The 12650-nt window shown below is 38.0% G+C and overlaps 1 protein-coding gene across 1 annotated transcript in view; it reads left to right on the forward strand.

The window, feature by feature from the left end:
* The window catches only part of LOC136691801 (copine-9-like), a 127329-nt gene that overhangs the window by 96312 nt on the left and 18367 nt on the right, over positions 1-12650 (forward strand). The window contains exons 10-15 of the mRNA XM_066664615.1: positions 13-117; positions 4806-4847; positions 6035-6110; positions 7064-7117; positions 7290-7351; positions 10515-10561. Of these exons, the coding sequence (XP_066520712.1) occupies positions 13-117; positions 4806-4847; positions 6035-6110; positions 7064-7117; positions 7290-7351; positions 10515-10561 (386 nt within the window). The remainder of the gene's footprint in view (positions 1-12; positions 118-4805; positions 4848-6034; positions 6111-7063; positions 7118-7289; positions 7352-10514; positions 10562-12650) is intronic.

Here is a 12650-nt window from a genome sequence, read left to right on the forward strand (position 1 = left end):
AAAATGTTGTAGGTTCACTATCTGCCACAAGACAGAGGTGATAAAGAACACATTGAATCCAGTCTGGCAGCCCTTCACTATCCCAGTGAGAGCACTGTGTAATGGAGACTACGACAGGTCAGTGGCACAGCTCTCGGTTTAACCAGTCAAGTATCTTTGTGCAGCTTTATAAGTATCTAAGAACTACTAGAAGTAAAAGCTTTAAAATTCATGTCCAGAATTAATTCTGTATGAAAAGTAATAATATATAGTACATTCATTCATTCATTCATTCATTCATTCATTCATTGTCTGAAACTGCTTATCCAATTGAGGATTGTGGTGGGTCTACCCGGATTCACTGGACGCAAGGCTCCAGTCCTTTGCACTGCGACACATAAACATGCACACACACACACGCACACACACACACACACACACACACACACACACACACACACACGCGCACACAAACACACACACACACACACATTCACTCACGCACTCACATCTACGGACACTTTTGAGTTGCCAATCCACCTACCAACATGTATTTTAATTCAGTTAATAGAGTAATGCAGCAATGTATTCTGCTGTTCTGTGTCACTGTGTATCAAACTGAACATGGAAAGAGGAGTTTAGAAAGAAGGCAATCACTGAGTATTATCAAAACAAAACCTATAAGACCATCATACTAAGGCTCCATGGTACAAGACCCAAGAAGACATCACTAATACAAGAAAAACTAAAACACATCCTGGAGTTTGTTCAAATGCGTTGTGAAAAAAAACAGCCCCCTGGGAGAACGTCTTCCAGACAAATGAAACAAAATGAGAGGTTTTTGGTAAATCACACCAATTCCGAGTTCACACAAGAATGCAAAGCTTTTAAAGAAAAGAACACTACCCTCACCATGAAAGCACAGCAGAGACTCACTGTTGTAGAGCTGTCGTTCTGTCTCTAGCCCTGGTTGGTCTGTGTAAGGCACAGTAAAATCATAAGGCTATGTGGGTATTTTGGAGAAAAACATACAGAAAAGTACCAGAAAGTAGTGTCTCTTTCATAGGTCGGGGATCTTACGGTAAGATGATTACCCGAAGCAAGCTCCGAAGAATGGAATGGGAAGAAAACGCTGGACTGTTCTAAGTGGCCTGCAATGGGTTATGAGCTGAGTCACACTGAATGTCTGTGGAAAAAGCTAAAATTCTCAGTTGAGAGAAGGCACTTTTAAAACCAATCTGCCATTGGATAGGTGCTGATAAATGTCATTCAGCTAATGAAGGATTGATTCAGCCTTGATCTCCAATGCCTGTGCTACAAAATATTAGACTACACATCTCCATATTTTATCCATATATTTGATTGTTTAATTAATGTTTTTTTTTAAACCTAACTTTCTATATATAGAGCAGGTACTGCCGCAGTCACACAGCTCCAGTGACCTGGAGGTTGTGGGTTCGAGTCTCGCTCCGGGCGACTGTCTGTGAGGGGTTTGGTGTGTTCTGCCCGTGTCCGTGTGGGTTTCCTCCCACAGTCCAAAAACACACGGTGGTAGCTGAATTGGTGACTCAAAAGTGTCCGTAGTTGTGAGCATGTGAGTGAATGGGCGTGTGCGTGTGTCGCACTGGGAAGGACTGGCACCCCCTCCAGGATGTGCTCCCGCCTTATGCCCAGTGATTCCAGGTAGGCTTCGGACCCACTGCGACCCTGAACTGGACATGCGGTTAATGACAATGAATGAATAAATGAATGAATTAATTAATTATTTCATATATAGGCAAAGTCCACACTTTAAAGGCAACGTCTATGATTGTGGGTTTGTTTGTATTCAGAAGCTCAGCATCTTTTATGGTGGAACCATATGTTTCCACCAGAAGAAAATGACAGTTGTGTGTTCTTTGTTGAAGTTTAACCTTTTTGTATGTTTTTATTCACTGTTTGCATTACAATGGAATCTCATTTGTAACTCAAGTTATTAAGTTATTAGTTTACTTTCATGCTCTGCTGACTTTAGAGTTAGTTCTATGGCATCAAAATAGGTTCTAAAGTTCTGAAAACCAAAAAACAGAATCGATAACCAATAAATTACATTTTGTAATTGAGAAAACTCTCATTAATATTGAGAGTTATAAAAACAGGTTTGTAACAAGAATATTTCTGTATATAATCGTCTATTTTGAATTTAATATTCTTGAAGAATCCGTTTTTGCTCTCATTCCGCCTTTTCTCAGTTGTGCTTCTCTCAGTCTCGCTTTCGCCTCCAGAAGTTTCTCGCTTTTGACGGGGGTAGTGATCTAGACAATCATTGGCTACTGAAGTTAAGCCCCACCCACTCAGCAGTGAATGAAAGCAAAAACTGATTCTTTAAGAATATTAAACTCAAAATAGATGATCATTCATTCATTCATTCATTGTCTGTAACCTCTTATCCAATTCAGGGTCGCGGTAGGTCCATTCTACCTGGAATCACTGGGTGCAAGGAATACACCCTGGAGGGGGCGCCAGTCCTTCACAGGGCAACACACTCACAAATTCACTCACACCTATGGACAATTTTGAGTCGCCAATACACCAACCAATGTGTGTTTTTGGACTGTGGGAGGAAACCAGAGCACCCGGTGGAAACCCTCGCGGACACGGGGAGAACACACCAACTCCTCACAGACAGTCACCCGGAGCGGGAATCTAACCCACAACCTCCAGGTCCCTGGAGCTGTGTGACTGCAACACTACCACCGTGCTGCCCTCAAAAAAGACGATTATATAAGGAAATATTCTCATTACAAAGTTGTTTTTATAACTCTCTATATTAAGGAGAGTTTTCTCAATTACAAAATGTCATTTATTGATTATGGATTCTTTTTTTTTTTTTTGGTTCTCAGAACTTTAGAACCTATTTTGAAGCCATACTGTTCCATCTACAGCAAAAATAAATCAACATTACCCATCCGTGGAGCAGGAATAGGGCAATATATTCATCTCGGTTCATGCTCAGAATTTTATAAAAGTGTTTATTTGATTAACATTGTAAATGTGGCCTTTAATGACCCTGAAATGGATAAGTGGTAACATGAAAAATTCTACACATTATCTTGATCTTCAATCACACTAAGTCACCATGTACACCACTGGAGAGCCCAACAGAGTAGAAAGGGAAAACTAACAGTTATGTTACAGAAGCTAAAAAAAGTTTGCGTTGGCTGGTATCATTCATTCATTTCTATAACAGCTTCATCCTGAAGGAGGTCGCAGTGGGTCTGGAGTCTAGCCTGTATTATTAAGGAATACACACTGGACAGGACACAGGACATGACACACTAACCCAGTCATGCATAGTTTTGCATAGACAATCAACCTACAAGCATGTGTGTTAGCATTATATTGAGTGATATTATGTTAATCCATAAATCAAAACCAATGTTTCTGTTCTTGTGAAAGATTGATGGATGCTGAAACACTTGGGTCAGTTTAATCCAGCTGACCATTGTGACCAGGTAACAATATTGTCATCCAGGTCGGTACCTTAACAGAATGAAACCACTATTAACTTATGACGAGTTCATGAACTTCCTGAATTGTTTTTATATATTTATTTTTTTTACATTTTATATCTCACATTGACCGTTCCTAACCCAGAGGAGCCTCTACACAGTCCAGCACTGCTGTGCCCTCAGGCTTTCTCTCCAGCAAGTACAGAAATGCGCCAGCCCCTCTTGCTAAGCGCGCGTATGTTTGGATGGCTCACTCAGCCGCAGGCAGAAAGGAGGATTGTGGGATTTGTGGCGCTCTCAGTGGTGGGCAGAATAATGCCAGCAGTCGGCCGATTATTTCATCAGGCCAGCGCTGGTGTTATTGCACTCAACACTGAGATTTAGAACATGTGCACAACAGCTTGACTCACACTTACAAGGATGGCATATTAAAACACACACACACACACACACACAATTCATGAACAGCTACTGTACATAGTAAAACAAAAATCATGCATTCATCCTGGATATAACACTGAGATATAGAATTTGTTCACACCTACAGGACAGCTTAAAACACACCACACACAGACACACACTCACACCCCACAGACACAGACACATACACACACTCACCCACATACCAAACACACACACACACACACACACACATATTCAGATGCAAATTTAAAAGCATACACATATTAACTATTCTTTTATACATGAATTCATACACCTCAGACAAGGAGATCAAATGGCAGTGTCTGTTTGACTGCAGAACATTTTAAAAATATGCAAACAGCCAAGACACCAAACTTTCACATCCCTGAGATGTTGGGAGAGTGTTTCTTCCTTTTCAAATGCAAAACTAAATTGTTTGCCATCTCCACAGGACAACCTTGAAAAGCACTCTGCTGGAGTGCAGTCTCACTGTTGAATAAGAATAAGGTTTTGATGATAATGTCCAAATAATGACAAAAGACCGGGGGCGTTTTGTTTGTTTGTTTGCGTGTGTGTTTGTGTGTGTGTGTGTGTGTAAGCACTCACGTGCACATGTGTGTGTAACCATGCTGCCATAAGTGATTTCTCAGCCATTCTCTGCAATTATCTGTTTACCCATAACAAATTGGAGAGAATTTGAATAACAAGCAAAAAAACTCATCCCTAGGATGTGCCTCTGTTTGTTTGTTTTCCTGTGTGTTTTAACACGATGAAATATTTTTGTTGTATTATTCCCCTTAGTATTCCAGATGCAATCATTCACACCCTCTTACTTTCTCTTGTCTTTATTTGTCTTCCTATCTCTCCTTCTACTATTTATTTGCTTCAATCCCATCCTTTAACTTCCTGCAGGACCGTAAAGATAGATGTTTATGACTGGGATCGTGACGGAAGGTAATTTTTTTTCTTTTGCTTGTTGCTGTGTACCATTGCCTTTGGCTTTACGTTTTGCAACATTTTGGATTGTGAGCTTATACAACTTTCTGAATGAGAAGTATAAAGGCAGGAGGAGAAGGGTTAGGGTCAGATGGAAGGGAGGCAGAAGGTGTGTGTGAGCATGTGTTTGTATGTGGGGTGCACAGTCTAATCAAGAAGGGAACCAGTGAGATGGAAATGTCATGGATCTCACTCTCTTTCTCATACTTTGACCTTGTTCGGTCATTCTGTGACACACCTACACACACACACACACACACTCACACTCACACTACAAACACACATACAAACACAAAAAAACATGACTTACTACATATGACCCATATGCATTATATATTGTCTTATACCTCAGAGATGAAAGTTATAAATCTTGTTTATCCTTCAGTGAGTTTTGGTGGTTGAGCAGATGGTGGTTGAGCAGATGTTGTGGTTGGTGGTTGTTAGGACTCCCATTTCTTCTGTATCTTCTTATTATTTTCTGATTTACTTTTATAGAAACTCATATTCCTCACTTATGTTTTGTTTAATTTTCTTTTGATTTTTCTAAACTTCATTCGTAAAAATAATAAACTAAATAAATGATTGTGTTCTTTCAATTTTAAAATATGAAACATATTCCTTGAAAGAATCAGGAATAATTGGCTTCTGCATAATGTTGGATTCATTTTTGTTTTTTTGTTTTTTTTCCAAGATTCTTTATTGTTAATTTGTTATCAAATATAAACAAAATGATTTTGCCAATAATCCTGTCCTAAAACAATCTATTGTGTCCCAGAAATGAATAACAAACACACACACACACAAACACACAAACACACACACACACACAGACAAAGAGAGAGAGAAAGACCCCTTCATACAGCACTATCTGCAAATACCACAGTAGATTTATTTACAGCAGCACAAGTGATGTCCAGTGTCATACAGAGAATGGATGCTGATGTCCTTTTTTATGATTTTGAGAAAATGTCACTCAAATAATAAAAGCTGAGAGGGAGAGCTGTTGTTGGGAATTCATACAGGGTGACTGTCTTTCAATAAACTGTCTTTCTCTTTTTTCATCTCTCTCTCTCTCTCTCTCTCTCTCTCTCTCTCTCTCTCTCTCTCTCTCTCTCTCTCTCTTTCTTGCTCTCACAAACCTCTAGTCATGATTTTATCGGAGAGTTCACCACCAGTTACAGAGAGCTGTCCCGGGGTCAGAGCCAGTTTAATGTGTATGAGGTAATGGCAGGGGCCGCTGGCCATGGGCAAAACTCCACAATTCCATCTCAGTTTCACTGAACACCCCACACTGAGAAAAACAATACATTACATTTACTGAATTCCTATCAGTATATAATTTCCATATTCATTAAATATTTTGTATACATTAGCACAATGTACAATCAGTGTATTATGTGCAGTAAATATGCTGATGTAGTTTTCTCATTTCTTGTGGAAATTATATTTATCATCAGTGTTAGGTCAAAATAATATAATAAATAAATAGATAGATGGGTAGAATTAGTGAATGAAATATATATTATGGAAAAAATTACTTTCTCACTCCATTTACAAATAAATACATTTTTAAAGTCTTGGTCGAAATGGGTTACTTATGTAAAACCCTTATGACCGCATTTCATGAAAATACCCAATGAGCATGACTCATTGTGTGTGATATTATATTGCTATTATATAGCAAGTTGTTAAAGAATTTCATGTTTAGGTATTTACTTCGGACATTTGTTTATATATATACTATATTTTGGTAAAAAAATTAGAGATGTGAGTCATTACTAGTTCCTCCCGTGAGCTAAGAATCCTCCAGTAAACACTATGCTCCCCAGCTGGGATCGTGAGGGCAAGCACATGCTTCCTGTCAGACATATATTATACACATACATTATAGCGCTACTAACACAGCACCACTCAACATTTCAGCATGTCTGGAAGAGAACACTAAATGACCAGATCTGTTATGCCAGCTAACAGGTTTGGTGGCTAGAATTGTGCTTGTAAGGAGAAGAGAAGAACTCAAACTTATGAGCCGTCAGGGAACAAGGTTTTGTCCCGACAGCAAGAATATATTCAAGTCAATTCAAGTCTTTTCAATGCATCAGGAAATGGGTGTAAATTCTTTATTCCCCGTTGTGTGTGTGTAATAGGTGTCTCTGTGTACTTTTCTTATCCAGGTTTTGAATCCAAAAAAGAAAGGAAAGAAGAAAAAATATGTGAATTCTGGCACAGTGAGTACCTGCTGTAACCCATTATGTTCTCAGTGTGAGGGTATTTGTATATGTGTATCTTTCTCTCTGTCTCTGTTTCTCTCTCTCTCCCTCTCTTTGTTTGTGTGTGTGTGTGTGTGTGTGTGTGTATGTGTGCCTCATGAAGAATGCTTTTTTCTTTCTCTCTCTGAAGGTTACACTGCTGTCATTTAAGGTTGAATCTGAATACACGTTTGTAGACTTCATCAGAGGAGGGTAAGTTAAAGAGTCATGCTGGTGGAATTTTGTACCTCATTTAAATGCCTTAGGGTCTGGTTGACTCAGAAATCCATTAAGTGTTGCTGATTTGTTTTTGCTGGTAAAAAAAAATAGATTACACTTGCAATCCATTTCTGTTAGCTGGCAATCTGTAAATATTGGACCAAGCTGCTCTTACCAAGTGCCTTTACTCTTTGTGTTATTAACACAGAGCCTGGATATGAAGAGTTAAATTAGATCTGGTGTGAAACGTGAAAGTTACGAAACAAAAGATGAGATAAACCTCATTTTAGAACAGTTCAGAACATTGTAAAAACCTCAGCCTTATGTAAGACTACTGTATGTTAGAGTAGAAATGTTAAATGTTAAAATAACATTTCCATCAGATTTGTTTCAAGAGTGGACATGTGATACATATAATAAATGGAATTTGGTTAGTTTAATTGCCTCATAACATTGTAGCTAATGTAAGACTCCTACTGTGTACCACACAAATCACAGTAACTCTCCTAATGTTTTCGTTTACATGGCATTTGGCAGATGATCTTATCCTGAGCGACCTACAATTCTAACCTTTTTACAGATGCAGTGTAGGCAACTGTAGTGTTAGGATTCTTGCACAAGGACCCATGCAGGTAGTATAATGTGCTTTCCAATACTAGAAATAAAGCCCTGATATTTTCTTCTGCATAGAAAGAAAAACATTATTCATGTTTGATTACATGATTTGTTTCAAATCCAATACAGCTGTAGATATAGTGTTATATGCTTTCTGTTGTCAACCCTCCTCTCAAATTTCTTTAGCCTGTCCACATGCCCTGCTTCTGTTTTTACAGCAAGCATGAGTTAAAAGCTGTTTGTGTATAACATCAAACATACTCAGTGTTATTATTGTAAATTGTCATTAATGAATTTATTAGGGAGTGTGGTACAGTGGCACAACAGGTAGCATCGCTGTCACACAGCTCCAGGTCCTGCCAGGGTTTCCACCCACTGTCCAAAAACACACATTGGTAAGTGGATTGGCAACTCAAAGTGTCCATAGGTGTGAGTGTGTGAGTATGTGTCACCCTGCAAAGTACTTTTGCCCCCTCCAGGGTGTTTTGCCTCCTTACGCCCAGTGATTCAGAGTAGGCTCCGGACCCTCTGCATCCCTGAACTGGATAAGCAGTTACAGACAATGAATGGATAAATTAATATATTTTTTCAGGTACAACAACATTAAACATTTCTTTGTCAACATTTCAATTCAATACTTAGCAATTTCATGTAAGAGAAAAAAAGAGAAAGCCTGTGAAATATAACTGAACTCACAGTTTAAATAATTGAAAAATGCTTAAATTGCTTTTTAAAATTCATAACTGGAATGAACTTCAATATATTAAATCAACCCCAGTATTTATTTAAATATATAATATTAATATGAATGTAGAGACACTAATCTTCCTAAATATGTCTTAAAACAGTAGTAGCTGAAGTGTTTGTGGTGTATCAGCTTGGAGCTCATTTATTATCTGAAACATGTAAAGCAGGGGTGTCAAACTGAGTTCCTTCCAGGTCACAGCTCTGCAGAGTTTAGTATTTTGCCTCATTAATCACACCTGATTCATTCATAACTCACCAGCTAATTAGCAAGGTCTCCATGGGTTGAATTCAGATTGTTAGAAGAGAGAAAACATTAATCTTGGAGGACTGTGGACTGGATAAGAAAATCGTTTACATTTCTAATGTAAAGAATCATCATGCCATCACCTGAAGTAACAAACTCAAAAATAATTACATTTCAGGAGGACAAGCCTTAAACTATATCTTGACTTGTAATGGAAATTAATGTTAAAAGATCTTTTTGTTAAATGACATGGGTCATTTATATTGGTCTATACGTTTCACAACAGAAAGGGCAGCAGATGTCTGTAAAATATATTTTAAAAATGGTTTATGTTATATTCTGGTATTTTTACGGAAGGATAATTGTGTCAAATTCCCAACAACTTCTTTCTAAGACTAAACACTTAATATCTTTCCAAACCAGTCCCTCCCTACTAAGAGCCCTTTACTGAGTTCCAATCCATATGATATCATACACTCAATTGTGGAGGGAAGTACTTCTAAAGGGAGCAGTGGGAAACTTTGGGAGACTTTTGCCACACTTTAGCCTGGTCTTCTGTTACAGAGGTCAGTGCCAAGATGGCCTCTGAGTGGATAGATTTTTCTATAAGAACGTTCGGCTAAGTCAAAACTCACTTAGCATTTGAAGGGTTTATAGTCCATTGCCACTGACAGATAAGGCTTTTGGGCAATCCTTTATATGGGGAAACTTCCACATGAATGTGCAAAAGCAGGTGGAATGGATAGATCCCAGGAACAGGGGCTGGAATATGAGTCAGGGTTTGTGAAGTTGAGAAACATGTGTTCACTTAAAGGAGAAAAAAAATAAATGGTGTGAACATTGGAAAAATGTGTTCTGTTTTTTCAGCTCTTTTTGTAAGAGTAAGTCAGTAAACATATCACCCATTGAAGCATTGAAATTTATATCTTCCCAGCACATTGCTTCATGTATACTCTTCACAGATGAAATGATGGGTCCTTCAGCTCTTAAAAGAGCTAGAGTGGTCATTGCTTTGTATAGATGTGAGCTAAGTACTCTCTCTAAGGTGTAAACCAGAGATGACCCAGTGTATTTGCAGCCACTCTCACTCTACTTCGCTCCTTCATTCTAAAAATAATACACTACTGTATCAGTGGATTTTCAGAACTCAAGATTAGATTATGGTTTATCAGGAATCTGGCACCTATGGCACACCTTTAATTTCATGTTAAAACACCAGCAGATTGTTAGTAAATCAGTTTTTTTCTATCATGTTGTAGGAAGAGTAGGTATTGCATAATGGGACACACTGCTGCTCACCGCACAGCAGATTGGGGTTCAGTTTTCCCCATCAGGCAAAAATACAATACTTTCCTAGTATGAGCTCTTGGGCAAGACTCCTAACACTGCTTTAGCCTACCACTGTAAATAAAACTGTAAATGCCACTGGATAAGAAAGTCTGCCAAAAATACACTAAATGTGAAAGATATGGAAACAAGATATTACTTGATAGAACAAGCATTGTGATTGTATGCTTTTGGAATTAAGTTGTGCTGTTTTTGGCCCTTTAGGACACAACTCAACTTCACAGTGGCCATAGATTTCACTGCGTCAAATGGTAAGATTCTGCTTATAGTGTTTCTTTTATTTTAAAATCCGATATTACACATATTAATGAGATACTCAGTTGTTTTCAGCTACATTTCTGCCTATCACACGTGAAACATCAGTTACCAGGGACAATAATTTAAATCCATTTCCATGTGCTTAAGAAAGCCCTGAATACCTGTTAACTCACAACATGTAACTTTAACTTTAACACTTTTTTATAAAATTCTGAGGTTTCCTCACCATTTGCTAGATCTCTATGTGCTTGCAAAGCTCCAGTGTCTGTAAATGGGTAAAAAAAAACAGTGTCTTGGTCCAATATGCTAGGCTTTCTCTCTCTTTGCTCATGGCTGAAAAATGGCATGTTGGAGGTTTTTAATATAGACCTCCAAAAATTTTAAAGCACGAGGATATCGCACTATTGTTGCTTCATATGTGGGTAATATTGACTCCTTTTTCTTGTAGATGGAACTGACTATAAATTTGGGAGATCACTAACTGCATGAAAGTAACCATGGAGCAAATGTGCTACAAAACTGAAAAACTCAAGTTACAAATTTGTTTCTGCAGTGATTCAAACAGTGAATACAAACTTTAAAATGAGTTAAACTTCAGCCACAAACAAAAAATATTTTTTTCCCCTCAAACATATCGTTCCACCTTAAAAAGACACAGAGTTTCTGAATATAAACAAACACAGCATTTCTCCTATTCTAGTACCAGTGAGTCTCTAGCTAATATGTTTTTGAAAATGTTAATTATTATATTAAACAATGAATGGTTTGGGTGAAGGAGCGTGTCCAAAATATCATCTCCTACACTTTTCCCATGTCCATCTCCTATGCCCTATATTCTCTCTTGTACCTTCAGTCTCATATGACAAAAAAATAAAATAAAATTTGCATCCCACCTCCACTTCTTCACCTATCACTCTTCCATGACTGCATTTGTTCTGTTGAGTGACAGGGGGAGTTCATCTCCCATGCCCACAGCATTGCCACACACAACTCTTCCCAACCTTTACAGATTTCACCTCCCCATGTGAAGCTCAGTTTTGTGTGTGGGCCATATGCACAAACATACATATTTGGCAGATAGAGATCATTCTGATCTGGATGTATTCTTTCAAAAAGAGGAAAACAACATTTAGCAAGCATTAGAAAAGAACACTTTAAATATACAGGTGGAAAACTGGGCATCAGTTTATATATATATATATATATATATATATATATATATATATATATATATATATATATATTTGCTATATGATTACAAATAACATTCCTAACATTTATTATCTACAGTAAGAAATATGAATGATGTTGATCATTAGCAATATTTGTTAGAGAGCTTTACAGAGCAGTGATTCAAATCCTTCATGAACTTTGACTAGATAAATATGCAAGGATAATTTCATGAACATCTTCATTTAAGAAATAGGCCTTCCTTCATTCAGTCTTAATGAATGATTATATCTTGTTCACTTGACTCCACAAACACTAAATGTTCATGTGCTCAAGGCCTGGTTGGTACATGAGAAACTGTGTCTCAGTCTTGTGCATCATACATTACTTACAGTTATGTACATTCTGAATTCGTCTGGCTCCCAGAGGCTGTGTACAGTATCATCATCATTTGAAACTGAGGGAGGATGACTCATTCAATAAGTATTAGAGATTCAGCTGAATAGAGCTTCAGATTCTTCTCATTATGCTCCCTCCTTTCAGCTCTCAACCTTCTGCCTACAGTCATTCTCAAACACAGCTCAGATCTCAGCTGATTACCTAATAGTTTTACACTGTGGAGCAGACCACCACTGAGTAGTTCAACGCTTTGGCTGCTCTGAACTTAAAACAAGCCTTGCTTTTCACACAGTGGCAAAGTGAGTGCTGACCCACAGCGATGGGCTGCAGCGTTCTGTTGGTGACATCCCAAAAGGTGCACTGGGTCCTTCTCCTGGGGGAAGGAGTAGTGCAAGTAGTGACAAATTGAAAATTATAGTTCTTCTTAACAGCAGATGCACTTTTTAATGCAACTTACACACCAGGTCCAATATGCTGGTTTTTAATAAATGAACTTTAGACAAAGAAGTATAT

The sequence above is a fragment of the Hoplias malabaricus genome, chromosome 3, assembly GCF_029633855.1.
Source record: "Hoplias malabaricus isolate fHopMal1 chromosome 3, fHopMal1.hap1, whole genome shotgun sequence".
Classification (NCBI taxonomy): Eukaryota; Metazoa; Chordata; class Actinopteri; order Characiformes; family Erythrinidae; genus Hoplias; species Hoplias malabaricus.